Genomic DNA, 18,502 nt, shown 5'->3' with positions numbered 1-18,502 from the left:
AAACGAGCTATAACTGCACATGTTGATCGAATTAACAAATCGAATGTGGTTTAGCGTGGTCTGTACTCTTATCGACAACGATATGCGTCAGCACAGTGGTCAAAATGTTGTGGACTCACGAGGCGCAGCCACTAATCCGTCACGAAAACGGGACTTTTCAAAAAGGCTCTTCTGACCGGAGGAATTTGAAAATGCCGGCTTTGTGCTTTAGTGTGGACGGAAAACATTTTGAAAACAGAGCTTTTCGAAAACCATTATGTCACGAAAATCCTGTGATTTCCCTGTCCAAATTTTCTCCAAACACAAATTAAAATGGCCGGTAATTGTTGCGTTTTCAAATTTCTGCGGCGTAGCGTGAACGTAAAACATTTGACGCGTTTTCAGAATGTAAACACCGTTTTCAAATTTCTCCAGCGTAGTGTGGACGGATTGTGACTTCCTCATGAGTTGTTCCTCGGACTATTTTCTTCTATTAATATCATTGTAGAGATGATGGCCATAATGCAATGAATGTGATGTGTTTCCTCATTCTTAACTTGCGTTTAGGCCCTTTTTCCGTCGCCTGCGTAACCGCTTGTGATGTCGAAGGAGGCGCAAATTCTTTTGCTCAAGCCGGTCCTCTCCGTACCTTCTGGGACACGAGTGCGGTCAATAAATTTTCCGCCTTGGGTGTCGGTCATGACAAGAGCGCCAGAAATAGAACAAGACTTGGACAGAAAGATGCATAGGATAACAGTCACTTGTATGTCACGTGAGTGCCCTTTTTATACTTTCTAAGTAGTGTGATTACTAGCCACAAAAACTGTTTCGTCTCCCGTTAGTAAACTGAGAATAAAAAAAAATGCAATATTTAGAGAGGAAGCCACATCAGCCTTAGCTGGTTTTCTTCCGGGTCCTTTTAACTGGTCGAATTGGAATTTGGAGATGTTGGTTTTTGTGGAGGGAGGAAAACCGGAAAACCCGGAGAAAAACCCATGGAGCAAGGACGAGAATCAACAACAAACTCAACCCACATATGTCACCGGGCCGGAATCGAACCAGCGAGCCACACTGGTGGGAGGCGAGCGCTCTCATCACTGCGCCATCCCTGCTCCCCAACTGGTCTTTTAATTTCTTTTTTACAGTTTCGATAGCATTTCACAGTTTCGATGTCGGTGCTTTTTTGTCTACTGGTTTTAAACTTTTGCGGTCATGCATGCCGATTGAATTTTTATTCACTACAATCTCCTGTTTTCCGGAAATTCTTACACTACCCAGCCGATCAAAGCAATTTTCGCCACTACCAAATAAGGGAACAATATCGGTTCATCCTCTCATCTTGCTCCAAAGGCCGCTCTCAAACTTATCGCTGGCGTTTGTAACAGCAGCACCGGCAGGTTTGTCTCAAAGTGACCAGCATGAATTGTGTATCAGTCATTTCACGGTCTCGAAGGACATATTTTCCTGCTTGATGACCGATGTTAACAGACTTTCTAGAATGTAGCATAAGTTCTGTTAGATGTGGTCCGGGCTAAGGGTCCGGGCCCAAGCTCTGGCCGAGTCGCGTAATTGCGTATGTTAATGTTTTCCGGACAAGACATGTAAACCTTACAGGGTGTCTCACCAATTGGTATAAACAAGTGCATGCGAACTATTGTGCAAACTGATGAAATAACGTGTGTAGGGGAGGGGGGAGGGGGGTGGGACCTTACCGGGTATGGAATGCAACCAATCCAAGAGGGTAGCAAAACTCTCAGTCACTTTATGCTACACATACTGGAGTTAAAAGCCGGACTTGAAGCTCCTTAATTTCCTTCAAAATTGAGAGAACTTTCCAGCGTCAAAAGATTGTAATACCTAAAGTAAGTGATGATTTGCTCAATGATAAAACGAAAACAGCAAAATCTGAGACATTAAAAAAGTGTTTTTTTCAAGTCAAATGCAACAATTTTATTTAATTTTATAGCGATAAAGCTACCCGGAGAATCTTTTTAGCGGTAGATACAAGCCTTAAAGGCGCTCAATCAAGGTATTTTAGCCGCTTACAAAATTACCTTGAATTAAATTGAAAGACACCTGAAAATAATAGTTTATTAAAAAGAAAAACACTACAGAGATAATAATAAACCATAAGGGAACAAAGATGGCTAAATATGGAGAAAATTAACACGGACTGCAAACGACGAACTTGAAAAATTTAGGCTAAACTTTTCAAGACGCGCAAACCGTGATGTACCTTCTTTAACCTTGCTTTAAACAAGATAACTGCTGAATCTTATGCAACAATACAAAATGAATGTTATGTATAAATAAGTTTTTTTAAACCTATTCTAAAGCAAAGTGTTGTCGCTTTTCTTTATTAACAATAATAAAGTAATAGTATTATACGTAATTCATTCATGGGTATTTTAACTTATGTTAGAGCAGGTTTAAAAATTATGGATCTGGGTAACACACTTAAACCAATATGGCGGGCATTTACTGATTCTAATGGTCTTGGTTCCAGCGCTGCAAATTTGAAATTCATGTAGCTTATTTTTCCATCTACTGGAAAAATATCTCACTTTGCTGATGTTTTTAATGCAAGAAAAGCGATCCATTGTTTCCAAACACTTGTATGACCGCCATAAAGCTAAAGCGATCTACGGTGGAACTCCGCCTTACGGTCACCCCTTTATTACGGTTTTTTTTTTTTTTTTGTCCCAGCGAAAGGCCAGTACATTTTCTTACAAGGAAACCCCGTTAATATGGCCAACGGCTACATTCTAAAATCCCAACCTGTATAATCCCTTAAAATTTTACCCCGTTTATACAGCCACTCGAACCAGTTATGTTCATCTTTCCAATGTTAATATTTTATGAACTGATTGAAATTTTAATTTTGAAAAAATTATATTTGAATTCCGGATGCTTGTTAAAGAACAGTTGTTCAGAAGTGCAATTATGGTATCTCTGTTAAGACGTCACTCAGTTTAGACCAGTCATGAAATTTGACCCTATCCCATTAATGTGGCCAAATTTTCATGGCCCTTTGTTGACTGCATTAACGGGGTTCCACTGTAATTACAAAGTGGCAATCATTTTCCACCACTTTGACGTTTTACTCGGGATAATCACTTTACAGATGGCCCTATCCGCTGTCTCGCAAATTCTCTTAACTGTGTCGAACTTCTTCCCCGTGGGACAGGCCACGTGACTTGTGACGCCATTTGAACACGCAATGTATCCTAGGCATGTGGTGGGGACCTGGTAATTACCATTTTCTTTTCCACCGCAAAACGAGGTTTCTGAAACTAGAAAAGACGCGGTCATTTGCGTAATATGAGAGGAGAAAACAACCGAGGGTGATAAATGTTTTGTCCATGAGATTGCGCTAAGTCCTCGTGGATTATTGTCTCCTTTGGGACAGTAATATAACAGGGTTATTCTTAGGCATTCAACAATGAGATCTTGGTACTTTATTAGGAGAATTTTTGCAGTGATTTATTTACTTTACTTGGAAACATTCTACTCAAACTCCAAACTCTTGGATCTTTTTTTCCAACCTGAAAATAATACTGAATCTGGAAACAAGGCGACATGTGTTACTGATTTGGTAGGCAACGTGAAGAATGAGGCTAAACCTTGAGCATTCTTACGTGAAAACTCAGAGCAATTTTTCCTTTCAAGAACAACGCGCGCGAGTATTCTCTTTTTTCGACAGGGTCAGCGAATAAGGGTCATTATTGATCTGTCCAATCAGATTCCACCATCGACAGTTTACTTTAATGTACATTTAGTTGTACGTCTATGCCATGTCCTTTTGCTAATCTTGTAAATTCTCGTCACGTGCCTCTTTCCATGGTACTATTCTAGTCAGGAGGAGTTAGTTACAGATCTTCGATATTTTACCATTTATTAAAATGTACTTACAAGGAACGTAGCAGCTCCTAGGACAATTATCCACCATCCAAGTCCAATTAGACTTTTTACATTCGTCCATCGCCGACCAGGCGGGGCAATCGTTGTATCTGTCATAAACTATCAAAAAAAGGTTTTGAAAATCTTTGACGATTAAACTTTTACATGGAAAACTAAAGGAACGTTGCATGACAATGCAAGTATTTCCTCGACGGGCTACAAATCAAGCTTTTCTTCGCACCACAGCATAACCAAAATTCACCTATTCACATACCGAAGACCATTATCGTTTCTGGAAAGAGACCTGTATGTTTATCTGTGTAAATATGGTTATCTGGGCAAATGTTGACCGAAAATAGATTATTCACTGATTAGCAAAACTCTTTAATTAGTTTTTCTTCCCCTTCCCCTCCTCTTTCCTGGTTAGGAGAGAGGGTGAGATGGAAGGGAGGGGGGGGGGGGGGACAGCCTTATTAGATTCCTTTTTCCGAAATGGTCCTAGTTAAAAATTCCTCGGCTTTTATTTGAGGATTTCAAAGTACTTACGACAGAAATGGTGTACATCGTATACCCATGGGGGTCTTAAATAATGGTGTGGAAGAGGACCATATAGAACTCTTTAGCTTGGGCGGCTTGTTGCCCCATTTCAGACCATGTGATGATACTCTTGAGAATTCTTGCTTTCGAATTTTCAAACAGTCGCCTGTATATTAATGAATAATTTTTGTAGTGGGAAAACAAATCGCCCAAGCTGAAAAGGTCTATTTTACTATCAGAAAATAATTTTTGAAGATATTTTGGGGTATAAAGTGTAAATTGCTATCTCAAAAAGAAAAACGCACAGTCAAAAAAAAAATACGAATCTGATCACTGCCTTGATCAACAACTCTCACCTTTGCACAAGCCGCAGCTCCTTCTACAGTTGGTGTTCATCCATGTTATTCTGCTTCCCGAGCTGCATTCGTCCAATAAAGCCCAAGATGGACACCTGTCATCTGTGTCTTTGCAATCTGCGTTGCACGATAAGCTTGATTAGTGCATTACATGATGTATATTAAGAAGCTTCGCCTGTTACAATGATATGCCTCAGTAGAGGGTGTGGGTCTTTGTCCTGTGAGGCCTGTCGTTGTAGTAACACAGTCATGCGTTAATTTGGTTTTTTCTGTTTTTGTCAAGAGGTAATGACTAAGGCAGCATCCACGCTACGCCGGAGGAATTTGAAAACGCAGCTTTAATTGTACGGTTAGGCCTACCGTACACACCAATGCGTCACGAAAACAGAGCTTTTCGAAAACGCTCTTCAAACTGGGGAACTTCGTGTGGACGGAAAACATTTTGAAACGATGGCGTCAAGATAATCCTGTGACTTCCCTGCCCGAGTTTAATTTTCCTTAAACACAAGTCCAAAATGACCTTTCATTGTTGCGTTCTTAAATTTTTCCGGCGTAGTGTGGACGAAAACCATTTTATACGTTTTTAGAGTGAAATCTCCGTTTTCAAATTCCTCCGGCGAAGTGTGGAGGCTGCCATAATCAGCAACCATACTTCTCGACCTTTTTCTTTTTGAAACGCGGACAGAACCTTACGCGGTTAGAGAGGGGGAGTTGGGGAAAATATCCGCCAAACCTCCCTTTATAGATATCTTCAAAAACGAACATTACACTCAAGTCCTTGGAACTCATCCAGTCCTTTAACGGTCGTGTGTTAGGTTAATTAGAAGTTTAAGCATTTAAACTGTGGTTAATGAGCTCTGTAGTCTACATCAGAGCTGTCATCCAAGGTTCTCACCAGTTCTGTTATCTTTTCCTTATTAGCCATTGTGCAATAACCTTAGGTCAATGTCCAATGCAACCCAATAGTTTTACTATATGGGAAATCATACGACAAAGCTCCCAGTGATTTTCCACCATGCTCTCATCTGATTTCAGCGTGCTATACCCCTCCCAACTCCTTCAATCCCCAGTTAGTAAAACCCCATTGTTTTCTGATCCTGTCCCATTTGTGAGCTAGTATTCAAGCTACGCCGTTCTCCGCTTTCCCCTCCCTCCCTCCCTGTATTGGTAGCTTTGTCCTTTCCCATCTCTTTCCTCAATGTGGTTGTAATTACCTTTCGTGAGAAGGTGGCTTTCGCCTGCTGAACCTTCTCGGTTTATTCACTGCCACGTTCTATTTGTTATATTGTGTGTAAACCATAGCTGCTTAGTCAATAAAGGTTTTTTGGTGGCAGGGAAGTGCAACCTAGGCGGCACTTTGCCCCACAGTAAGTGCTATGGCCACCCTTGGAAATAGGTCCGGATCTCTCCAGGATGGTGTGATCGTACCATCTGACCTATTGTCCTCCCAGAGGGGTACCCCATCTTCTGGTCCATCCTATGTTACTTCCAAGGAAATAGGTCCGGATCTCTCCAGGATGGTGCCATCGTACCATCTGACCCATTGTCCTCCCAGAAGGGCACCCCTCTTCTGGTCCCCTTAGTAACATAGGTTCCCCTAGAGACGCCGCTACTCTAGGGGAGATAGGCTCTGTCTTCCCTGCCACCCATCCTCGCTGGTACTGTTAGATCTGCCCCTCCCCCTGTGTGGGTGTGGCTTTAATAATTTATACTAAATTGCACACCAGCAGGGTCTCATTAATTAATTCACTTCGATCGAGCCTTTGAGTTTTCAGGTTTTTAGGTCTAGTTTTCATATATTGATCTCACCTCCACACACGTTGCAGCTCTTTCTACAGTTTTTTGTCATCCACACTCGGTTTCCTTCACATTCCCCATTGAAGGCCCACGAAGCGCATTTTTCAGATGAATCAATGCAGTCTGCAAACCAGATAATATTTTCTCTCTTCAGTTCTTTTTTAAAGAATAATGAACTTTTCTGGTATATGTCTACACAAATCCACGGGTGCAATAAAGAGTACGGTAAAGAGCGTGTTGTGAACTTGAAGAGATAATTCAGTACTTTACTTGCTATTCGTCTCTCTTGTTATTAATTTCGTTATTGATGCATCGTTGACCCTGAGGAATGTCCTATTTAAAGCTGATAGAAATACTTATCGCAAATGGTCAAATGTGCCCCTGAAAAAGATACCAGAACGTCGTGGACTTCGCTGGAGTGTATTTTTCCTTTCACAGCAGAAGTAAAAAGATAGTTGTATAAAAAAGATACCAAAGTATGCATTTTTCAACCACTAAACATTACTACAGGCAATCCTCAGTGGCGTATAAGTGGTTCCACGCCGTACAGAACAATGCTCTCTTTCGCATTTATTCAAAAAGAAAATCTTTTTTCTTTTATTTTTAGCACGCGCAAAAAATGAAATCAAGAAGGCTTCCTTGAAGGTGTTATGGACAAAATATGCACCATTTAAATGGTTAACGTACCTTTTGGAGCATTATGGTATTTACAGCTGACGCAACAATTCGGTATCATCCATAACGGGTTTTTTTCGCACTCACCCACCGCTGCCCATCCTTCACAGGACGACTCTAGGTCGGTTATACATGCTGATACTGAGAAAACTGAAGCAATTAGAGATATTTAGTGCGATTAAGTTAAAGAGTGTTAGTGTTTATATGGCCTGTACTAGAGTTCTGTTACACCTTTATCCATGTTAAATTTTACCACTTTATTTCTTGAGAGGGTTCCTATCATTACTAATGTTTAAGAAAGAGTTTCCAGTGAGCCCTAAATGTTAGTTCTCTAGCTTAAGTAACTGATTCCAAACCTGGCACACGCGAGAGAGAATCGGGCGTCTGTTTCAACCAGGCATTGGGTTTTTGGAACCAACAACTCAAATGACATTTCAAACTATTCTTTAGTGACCCTCCGAGGTTATTTAACCTCTGTCGTAAAGCCACGTTTGGTGCACAATTCACGCTTACCTTGAGGCGCAGCTGTTGTTGGATAACTCACTACTTCAGGTTGTGTTGTAGCCGGGGGAGGGACTGTTGATATGAAGTACAGGAGAAGAGAAGAAGAGAGAGTCAAGTTCTCGGTTGGAGTTGTTTGAGGAGTATGCATGAGTTTTAATTAAATGAGCACAAGAATTGAGATCACGGACATAAACAGTTCTCCGTTACAATTGCTTTGCTTCTGTGTTAAAGATCAAAAGCCTCGTTTGCCTCGTTTCAATGTTCTTGGTCGAAATTGCCTCGCTTCTGTGTGTCTAATCGAAAATGCCTCACTTCCATGTTTCTAATTGTAACTGTTTGGCCTCTATGATTTTAATCATTTGTTTCTCAAACAGAATATTGGTACTAACAACACGCTTCTGTCGATAGTTGAGCTTTCTAAAAGGCTTTTTATCTTAGTTCATTTCCAACGACGAAAACTTCCAAGAGATAGAGCACAATGCAGATTTTAACGTTGGAACCTTAAGCTGCACTGAATAACCAACTCATGACGGCAAACTATCTCACCAGTAGGCATGGCATACCTGTTACCGGAGATGTTGTTGGAACAACTACTGCAACTGGAGGTGGCGTTGTGGTAATTTTACTGCCGTCATCTAAAGGTAAAATAAACGTTATCACGTTTTGCTTCTTGTTTAGCTATTGTCGTAAAACGCACCTCTCTTTTCACAACCAGGTCTCCGAACAATAATCGTTGCTAAAAAAAACTATCCCGTAGCATTATTGATCTAGCTTTTGGCCTATTTAAGTCGCATTCCAACTATATGTATACAGATAAGCTAATAGTCCATCTCTGTTAACTGTTGAATTTAATTGAAAGGATATTGCTCGGTGGTTTAAGTGGGTGGTTTATAATCACATGAAAAACGCGCGCAAAATATTCCCGAAAGCTTGACTTCAGTTAAGTGTGGTTATTTAAGTCAGTGCATTGTTAAGCCAACTCGCTTCACGTGCGAATCGTGATTCACACTCTTCACGCGTGACTCCTGATTCATACTCTACACGGGTGAAACGAGCGAAACGTAATTCATAATCGTCACGCTTGAAATGACTAGTGATTCACATGTCATGCGCGACTCTCGAGTGTTTCTCGCCACGCGTGATGCGTGATTCAACTCGTAACGCGGGCGACTTTGTATGAAATAACGATAATGTCAGCACTCTGGCATCTTGTTAAGTAAGAGCAACTTTTTCCTAGTTTCTGTACATTACACGAAATTGTTAAGGTCGGAAAATATAAGTAAAAGGAATAAGCCGGCTTACCGCAATATCCACAGGTAGCAGCGCAGTCATACTCCATATAAGCCGCTTTACAGTCGTGCCCATTCGCCACGCGCCACTCACAAGTTTCCTTTCCAGCACGGTCATAACAGCGATCTGAAAACAGACAGAGCTTTGAACAACGTTTTGTTTGCGTTTTAGCCTTTTTAGTTTCCAATCGTAGCACGGTTTTCTCCAAAATTGCTTCAGTGCTACTTGCCTCGAGGCTTTTTATACCACGGTAGCATAGTCGCTTTGATCTTTTCCAGAAAAATAGATAAAGATAAAGAGAAAGGTCTTCTTCTTTCCGATCCCCCTACCCTCCCCCCCCCCCCCCCCCTAACCCCTTCCTGAGAAAGATCTAGCAATTCTGCTAGAAATCTTTATTTTATTTATTTAAAAAACACGGTAAATACATCAGGCATTAACAGACGAATATTTTCGAGGACTTTTGTTGTATATGTACTGGGAAAATCATCATTCGTAATAGATTCTTCTAACATTAAGGTCTGCGTCTGTTTCACAACAGCGCTCCACTGCCTGATAATAGAACAGCAAATTAATAGTGTAAGCTTATGGTCAAAACTCAGACTTTTTTAGTCCAAAGGCTCATCAAATAAGGGACGAAGTATATGCTTACTTTCACAGTTTTCTCCGTAATAACCAGGCGGGCATTCCTTCGCTAAAGGGAATGAATCAGAAAGTTAGGATTTATGAAATTAAGCTCAACGTTCTCACTATATTAGCATAGTTCTGCAATGATCTATCTTCTATTCTAAACTGGATAACCTCATAAGTTTTCAAGCGTAAGACATCCTCTTCTTGGCCCTATTCTCGTTCACTCTATAGACATAAATTCCATTCATTTTCATTCTTTTTCCTCACGAATTGTTGAACAGTTTCGTTTGTTGTGTTTCATTGTCCCATATAATTTTTCGACGAGTTTTTCCTCCCTTTTGAAATGGTCTCGCCCAGCGTCACGTTTGTCCTTGATTTTTGAGTATCGGGTTTGTTTTTTCTTCACCCACTTCCCCTTCAGTGGCGTCGATCTTCCCTTCATGATTTCACATTTGAAAAATGTTTCGCATGTCATATTAGCAGAAATCACGGAATATCTTGAACGTAGTACGTTATCATCTGCTTTGCGGTTGTCGGCTATCTATTTTGAACAAATCTAACTTATTTAGGGTGTGTTCTGTTCGATGGATTACTATTCAACCGATAAAGATATGTTTTGCGCGCTGGAAATAGAATGATTCATCAACTTTTATTATCCTGAATATTCAAGCCAATTTTTAACCAATTTGTCCAGAATACACTTACCCACAAAAACTGTTCCTCAGTTGTTACGAAAATAAACACAGTGTACAGCAGGAAAAGAGGCCTTCAGTTTCACAACCTCCATTGAATTTTTTTCCTGTCACGCAAACCATACCATAAAAATTGATAATCTACTATTTTCATGCCGAGGAGCTTACTTCATGTAGTTTACCTGAACAGTCCATACCCCGCCAACCAGACGGACAGGCACAAACACACTCCTGAAGGTTTACTGTTCCGCCATTAAGACATTTCAAAGGGCACCCTGAAGAGTTGATAAAACAAGACAAATCGGATGATCGTGATGTGGCTAAAGTTCTTGCAAAAGGAGCCTTCATGCAAAAGAATCAAATAATTTTTTTCGCAAGTCAAAGATTGACGAGTTTTGACAGATCAGTAATAGACATTTGCAGCGGACAAGCAGTGGGGGGGATAAAAGGAAACCCCCTTCTCCCATTCCCCCCAAAAGATGAATCCCGACAGGCCTTTTTCTCTCACCTTTTCTCTCCCAACCCCTACATTGTCTTTGAGAAGGATTTCTTTGTCTCTTCCCCCTCCCCCCCCCTTTCCCGCCGCCTTCTAACACCCGTTCCTCCCGACTCTTATGACAACTTCTGAATAGACCACGACATTAAGTTTTATGTTTATTTTGGTTTCCGGAGTTATTTGGTGGGCACTGATTTCAAAACTTAATTGAAATGTCAAATGTGGTTAACTTACTGCATAAGTTGCACATTTTTGGGCACATCCTCTCCATTAAGTCTGGTTGTGTTGAACACATGGATTTTGGGAAACCTGTTGTTTTACCACAATGTTGGTCGAAGTCGGCACATTCTCCTACGAACAGAAAGATTACTTTACGTTTAGAATACTGTGTGCAAGTAAAAGATCACTTGATAAAGTGTGGTAGTATTGATTCGTCAAAGTGAAACTGCTGGAAACTGTTGGAAACTGTTGCTAGTCGTCACACAGTAAGAGATATGTTGCAGAGAAGTGAAGCGGGGACAAGCCCCTTCATGTTTACGCATACATGTAGTACGCATGTTGCGAGGACAGTATGCAAACTGTTGCGCACGAAGCGGATTGAGGCATAAAAATGTCTTGTCGAGGGGCAGTTTGTAAGAGCAGTGCACACGTTGTGACATCGAAAGTTGAGGTCATTTTGTTCTTATCTCGTGACACACGAATCCAAACCAGTTGAATTTCATATGACTTGTTGCCGAGACAAAATTTTGTCCCCGCGAAGATCTTTTTCGCACGCTCGGAAACGAACATGACACAAACTGTCGTTGCAACGTGTCCCCGCTTCATGTCCCCGCAACATGTGCTCTAGTGTGTGGCAACCATAATTTAATTGTAGGTCGATATGTTTGATTCCCGAGGACGGCACAGCCCGCTAGGGATGAGTAAGACCAAGGCCCTGTTCACACTACGCCGATGGAATTTGAAAATGCAGCTTTATTTGCACGGTTAGGCCTACCGTCCACACTAATTCGTCACGAAAACGGAACTTTTCGAAAACGCTCTTCAAACCGGAGGAATTTGAAAACGCCGGCTTTTCGTTTTCGTGTGGACAGAAAACATTTTGAAAACGAAGCTTTGTGAAAACGATGACCCAGCGATAATCATGTGATTTCCCGGATTGAGTTTTCCTCAAACACAAATCCAAAATGACCGGTGATAGTTGCGTTTTTAAATTCCTCTGGCATAGTGTGGACCGAAAACGATGCGTTTTCAGAGTAAAAGTTCCGTTTTCCAACTCCTCCGGCCTAGTGTGGACGGTTCCTTATTGCCAAGTGACTTTAAACGGAATCTATGACAAGCTTCACCAATCCACCGCAGGAAAAAAGATGGTGACTGGTATATTTACCCATAATTCTTCGCGCACGAAAACCTTAACAACGTTCATAAAAACGTACAGAAACGTTGCAAAACTAGGCTACTCAATGTCCTTAGTACAGGGACAAATATTGTAAAAGTTTGGCTTTCTTCGTACTTTGTTGGCTGTGTTAGGTTCGCAAGGCATTGTGGTAAAATGTACAGCCCCCATCTTTTTTCCTACGGTGGATTGCTACAAATAGGTGAGATTTAAACGTTTTTTACTTACTGCATAGATTCTTGTAGCAGAATCCTCTACCAGAGGCGCATTTAGTGCATGGAGTTCCTGTCTTGTAAGGATATTCGCCAATCATGTTACCTCTAGAGTGAAAGTATAAAAGCAACACGCATAACTTGAAATTCAGTGCTATGATAATCTTGCTTGTCAAGCCAGTATATCAATCCTCAAGGAACATATTTTTCATGATAATAGTTCTTTTTATAAAGTCAAAGCTTTTCGTTGTGTTTTTAAGGTAGTTGGAGGAAAAGTTGAGATAAGAAGACCATTAACTGTTCATAAACTCTAAGTAAATGTATTCCATGCGCTACTTCATGAAGAGTGTCACGAATTGTTTGAATTATTTTGTGGTTTCACTTGGTACAATTTTTTAAATTCTTGTCAGTTGTAATGCAGGTAAATAAGTAGTTTGAACTTAGCGTTTAACTCAGCTTTTAACTTTTTTTTTCTTAAAGAATATCGTACGACTTCCAAAGTTTAGAATAATCTTGTTCGATGTACGTCCTCTTTGAATCCTTTAAGGATGGTTTATGCGCTTTGAGTTATTTTTAACACGTACAAAGATACTTTTAAATTGAAGGAAACCTGAAAATAATAGTTAACTAAGATAGAAAAACACTGAAGAGATAATAATAAACCATAGAGGAACAAGGATGGTTAAGGATGGAGAAGATTAACACGGATTACAAACCACGAACTTGGAAAATTTAGGATAATCTTTTCAAAAAACGAAGCTCCGTTATATGCTCTGCGTTTATCTAGTTATAGACATTATCAGGCAGTTTGAAAAGCATGGAAGAAGTAACAGATAAAATACTAGACTATAAGTACAACAAGAGCTCGTGCTTACGTTGGGCCATAGTCACAAGCGACCATTGTCCCTCCAAGGCCATAACTTGGGAAAAAGTTAGCACAAAAAGCTACTGCACATCCAACATACTTGGACTTTGCCCACGCAAGCTAAAGAGAAGGTACAGTTAAACTTAGACACCCCTTGAAACGCACACAACGATTACAATTTAATTCAATTTTAATTTAAACTTTCACAAACATTAATTTTACAGAGGTGTCAGAAAAAATAGAATATATATAAATATATGAAAAAATTACATATAGAAGATGATAAATAGCATTAATGAAATAATTTACAATTGTGATTAAAAAATAAAGTGTTGAAGAGAAAAAGAAAAGGAGATAAAGGAAGACAAATAGTTTTAATACAAGGTTGATTGTGTGGAGTTTGGGACCCCTAAAATAGTTTATGGAACTAGCCGAGTAGGTGCCCTAAAGTAACTAAATTTAGCGAAGAAATACAGTGATAAAAAACAATTAAGGTTAAAAGTATTTCTTCAAGATCTAACTACAAAAAAAAAATTATTAAATTTCAACGATTAATGATTATTAGCACAGATAAGTAACGTTCTTTATTAAAACTAGAATTCAAAACATCCGTTTGACCAATTTTCAATAAAAAGGGCGTAGTAATAATAAAAAAAGGTATAAATACATTAATACATGCAATGCGATGAATCCGTGAGATGGTACAAAGAAATGGCTTAAAATAGTGAAAATTATTAAAGTAAGTTATATAGTCATCTATTTACAAAAATTGTTTTAAAATGCTCTGTCCTTTCAAGCGGCAGAACTAAGTTATGGCCTCGTCAACCGTTTGCGGGTAGTCTGTCGACATACCCTCTACTTTGTCTTGAGTTCGTTGTTTTCGCAAGCGCAGCAAAATATTAACCCTGCGCGTGGAATATGAACGAGCCAAAACGCAAGGGTGTGGGGCTGGGGAAAACGTCTGTATACAGACTATGTGTACGTAGGAAGCTCCGTGTTTCTCCACGACTTACTTGCGTGTAATGTCCGCATACTCCTGAGGAACAGACAGCGGAGCTCATTGGGCTCTGAAACTTGCTGTACGTGTATTTCTTGTATTCATTGTACCATCTCTCCACGCGACTTTCTGGATTGTCAAGCTCGCCCGCCTCGCGCGCGAGATTTTGACCTACCAGGGAAAAATCCAGCAGCAATTAAATGCTAAGCAATAAGGAGGTTGCAAATGGTAAATTCAAGAGACGAGATGACAGTTCTAACGCCGTTTCTACGAATCTGAGACCACTAATTTTTACTCAAATTTTCCAGTAAATTTTCGATTTTATCGTAAGAGAGCAAATCGACACCGGAGGCCCGGTTGTTCTGAGCATGTCAGTTCAACATTGATAAACTCACTTATGATATCCGCTAGCCAGCGATTTATTGGGTGGTTCGCTTAAGTCATCCTTGGGGCAAGCTGGAAAAAGCTGGGCAGTGACCTGCAATGGACCCACATCCCATGGAGAGGGAGTTGGAACACTTCTAAACGTTTCATGAACGAGGGGTAATCGCCAGTATTTACCAGCCAGCTGGCTCCTCCAGTTCCTTGAATGTGATGTTTCAAGGCTCAATCAGGCCCAATATGCTATACTGGACCGAATACGTTGAGGTTTGAGGCATCAACAGACGTATTTGGATGTACAGTGGAACCCCGCCTTGCGGTCACCTCGTTATTACAGCCACTTTATTCTGGCCCGAACAAAAACTTAGTCAGTCATTTTCTTATTCAAAGAACCCCGTTAACACGGCCACCCTGATAATACCACCAGATTTTTGTGACCCGTTCGTGACCAGATTAACGGGCTTCCACTGTACTTTATGAGCAAAAATGTGTCCCACTGGGCAACTACGAATGATACGAATTATAAATACCTATTTGTCCTGTAAAGGTAACGGGATAAGGATACTGGTCACCGAACTTCACAAATCCATGATCCCATATGCACTTATTTGCCCACATCTGAGCTAAGTTGGCGAGATTGTCATCCCACGTCTGCAAATACAGAGATACGATCAGTACGTGCTGTGAATACCGACATAGTCCTACGAAAGTGTCAACTTATTGGAAGAAGACAGGAAGCAGGAGTACAAAATCCGTGAACTTAAAGGATACAAGACAAACAATCACCGCTGATTACTGTTATACAAATTCAATTGATTTGTCTGTTTTCCCTGGGAGTGTACTCTCAGAAAAATTAGGTGGGGGGTGTGGGGCCCGGTTTCCAAAACCCTTAACATATTTAAGACCAAAATCTGCGATTTTCCCTACCCTATTAATGACCTGAACAGAAATTCCATACCCTAGTGAAGACCATGTTTCGGATCTGCCCTATAATTAGTTGCCTAGTTCAGACCAATGTTAAAGGCATGGTGAAAGGCTTTTGTTGATGGTCTTATCGATAATGATGAAAAAGTAGCTTCTTCTAAAACAATATATACCCAGTTCAAAACTAAAGTGCAAAACCCATGCCCTATTGAGACCAAAATGGCCAAAATTGATTCCCTATTTCTGACCAGAACGAATTAAAAACCATGCCCTTTAGGGCCGTACCTATATAGCCCATTTAAGAGAGTACCCCTAGGTTTGTTTCGTTGTTCGAACAAATAGTTAATCTTGATGATAGACGAATGTGAAATAACTAGTGCTATATGCAAAAATACGCATTTCGACTGAAAACGCGTTCGAGTAGGAAATCTTTCATGCGTATAAATATTACAAGCCACAATGAGCGCCCTGGTTTACTGTTTTTGCCCGTGATTCGGTCTGTACCTACCAAATATTCCATGTCGGCCGCAGACGGATTAACCATTCCGCGAAATTTGTTGTGTTCAGTTAGGAACTTTTCCTTTTCTTCCATTGTAAGTTTACAAGTCGCGAAATCCCCTCTTGAAGGCGACGTAATGTAGACAGACAAGACCATGTCTCTTACAGAAAACTGTAACATGAAGTAAAAAACTAGACAAACCAAACGGCAGAAGACATCATGTGTGTTTCTAACGCGTGGAGACATGACTTATTGTTTATATTCGATAACTAAATGTAACTATTGAATACTGTTTGTTGTGCCTGACTAAATCAATTATTAGCACAACACGTGGTTATACACCCAGCTGAGATTTTAGTTTACAGTATTTTTTGCTTGTTTATTTTTTCGGGTCATTTGCCACGCAGAGAGTGCGAGAGAACTAAGACTTGGTTTTCGATGAGTTTCTGCGCTCTCTTCTTGATATTTTCATCGAAGCTTTTAAACAACCAGTAGAGTGAAACTTGTTTCTTGCTTGTTTCGTAGTTTGTTTCCCTTTTATTACAAGCTAAGGCAGTAATCTGTCTTTGTACCGTGCGTGTATTTAACGTGCTACACAGTTGCTAATGAATTAACTAAACAAAGCAATGTTTTTTGCTAGTACCCGTTAAAAGGTTATATGTATCATTGACCTCTAATTTCCACACAACAAACCATTTGGGTGTTTGAGGGCTGGCCTAAAACTTGTTCCTGTGGGTGGGGTAGGTAGGATAAAAGTCTGCGTCGGGCCAAGTGGCCCATTAGGCCGGAGCTTATCCCAGTTTTCGTAGCATTGAGCGACTTGGACTATTTCTACTTCCCCCTGGAGGGGATGCTAGTCCATTGCAGGGTTACCCCCCAGCATTAAATTCGCCGGCACTCATTTATACACCTGGGTGGAGAGAGGCACTGTGAGAGTAAAGTGTTTTGCCCAAAAACACAACGCAGTGACCTCGACCAGGCTCCAATTAACCCGGACCGCTCGATCTAGTTTCAGCGCGCGCGCTGACTATCAGGCCACCGCCTGTGGGGTGGGTCGGCGTTATTGGAATCACGCGCGTGTCGATAGCGAGCGAGAATTTACCTTTCGATGGGATATGAAAGTACACTTCATGTAAAGCGTTCCTGAGCAGGTATATTATGTAAGAGTAATAGTAATACTACAGCAATTCGCCAGTCATGATTCTAGTATTCTTCCATTTATTTGACTTATCTGTTGTTAAAATCGTGTTAAAATCCTCAGGGTTGTCACGATTGTTGTAATCTAGTTAGTTTTTCATATGCAATGTGTAGTATTAGTTTCAGTATAGATTAATTTATGTCTTTTGATATGTAGTTAAAATCAAACGAAACCTACCCCGGAAATAAAAGACTTGAGGTAAACAAGGATTGAAGCTTGGAGCGCGTTAAAGGGTCTGAACCTCTTTTACAATGAATTAAGTCAATGTAGAGTCTTCGATGTAGAGCACAGGTTTTCTAAGGCAAGATAACATCAAAGAGCTAATATTACGCCAATTCAAGACGGAACAAAAGCGTATAGTTGAGATTGTAGAACTGATTGAGAAGGCTATTAACAACGAGGTTAAAAATTATAGTGGCAGAATTAGCAAAATTGGCTAACTTCGTTAAACAACAATGATGGCTTTATACGATCAAAATGGAGACGAGTGAACTTGAAAGATCACAATCAAGTTGAATCAACGAACACATCTATGATAGAAACGATGGTCAACTGAAAAGACAAACTTCGTGACAGTTTAAAAGTATTTGTTCAAAATGCGTTCATTTTATTTTATACAGAGCTCAAATTAAACGGTAACTTCTATTTATATTCTTGCCTTCATATTGGCTTGTTTCTATGGTTGATATGCCGACTAAATATGTCAACTGTATTCATGCCAAATTTTACAAAAGAAATGAAATATTCATCATTTTTCAATTTTTTTTTTAAACAAACAGCTCCAGATGAACGTACTGGTTGAAGGGTTTTAGTTAAGTTGAGACACACTAGGGTTTTATCTACAGAACTAAGGCTTGCCGCAGCCACCTTCTACAGCACAATAAATAGCATCATATGAAAATACCGCTCAATAGCTTTCAACTGAATGGTCATACACTATGGGGTGCTATACACAGACTAAAACTTAGAATCATGTTTATTTACGCGGAATTTTACTCGGAATTAGAATATTAAAAGGGGGTAAAATGCTTGCTGTGAAGGCAGTATTAAGAGCAAGATTTTTGCAGACACGAAATTAATTAACTGAACCCATCTTCATAGAATATTCAATATAAAAAAGGAAAACACGAAAACAGTTTCGCAGAAAGAGTGCGCTTATTTGCATAATTCCAACACCTAT

At 40.1% G+C, this 18,502-nt stretch overlaps 2 protein-coding genes across 2 annotated transcripts in view; one reads left to right on the top strand and one right to left on the bottom strand.

Annotated features, from left to right (window-relative positions):
- The window catches only part of LOC110052591 (uncharacterized), a 42,697-nt gene extending 41,992 nt beyond the window's left edge, over positions 1-705 (top strand). Inside the window, exon 16 of the mRNA XM_089279251.1 lies at positions 547-705. The gene's annotated coding sequence lies outside the window, so the exon portion shown is untranslated. The remainder of the gene's footprint in view (positions 1-546) is intronic.
- Positions 706-1,903: 1,198 nt separating this feature from the next.
- On the bottom strand, positions 1,904-17,886 carry LOC110052594 (uncharacterized). Its single transcript, XM_089279249.1, has 16 exons — positions 16,134-17,886; positions 15,232-15,352; positions 14,337-14,491; positions 13,334-13,443; positions 12,475-12,566; positions 11,088-11,204; positions 10,540-10,632; positions 9,688-9,729; positions 9,051-9,164; positions 8,312-8,383; positions 7,758-7,820; positions 7,257-7,394; positions 6,582-6,692; positions 4,773-4,889; positions 3,892-3,999; positions 1,904-3,272 (listed from the first exon to the last, which is right to left on the bottom strand). Exons 1-16 carry the CDS (start codon positions 16,368-16,370, stop codon positions 3,043-3,045), a joined length of 1,920 nt encoding a protein of 639 aa, XP_089135375.1. The 5' UTR covers positions 16,371-17,886; the 3' UTR covers positions 1,904-3,042.
- Between the last annotated feature and the right edge of the window lie 616 nt (positions 17,887-18,502).

This window comes from Orbicella faveolata, unplaced genomic scaffold, assembly GCF_042242905.1.
Source record: "Orbicella faveolata isolate gen_17 unplaced genomic scaffold, um_ofav_v1 contig_47, whole genome shotgun sequence".
Taxonomy (NCBI): Eukaryota; Metazoa; Cnidaria; class Anthozoa; order Scleractinia; family Merulinidae; genus Orbicella; species Orbicella faveolata.
This window is presented reverse-complemented; position numbering and strand designations above follow the sequence as displayed.

What these genes read in the sequence shown, in the direction of transcription:
- LOC110052594 (XM_089279249.1), bottom strand. Translation starts at nt 16,370, where the DNA reads ATGTCTCCACGCGTTAGAAACACACATGATGTCTTCTGCCGTTTGGTT. An exon ending in TACCTTTACAGGACAAATAG is followed by an intron (nt 14,492 to 15,231) that starts GTATTTATAATT and finishes TTTCCCTGGTAG; the next exon opens with GTCAAAATCTCGCGCGCGAG. An exon ending in AACAACAGCTGCGCCTCAAG is followed by an intron (nt 7,395 to 7,757) that starts GTAAGCGTGAAT and finishes TAATTGCTTCAG; the next exon opens with TTTTCTCAGTATCAGCATGT.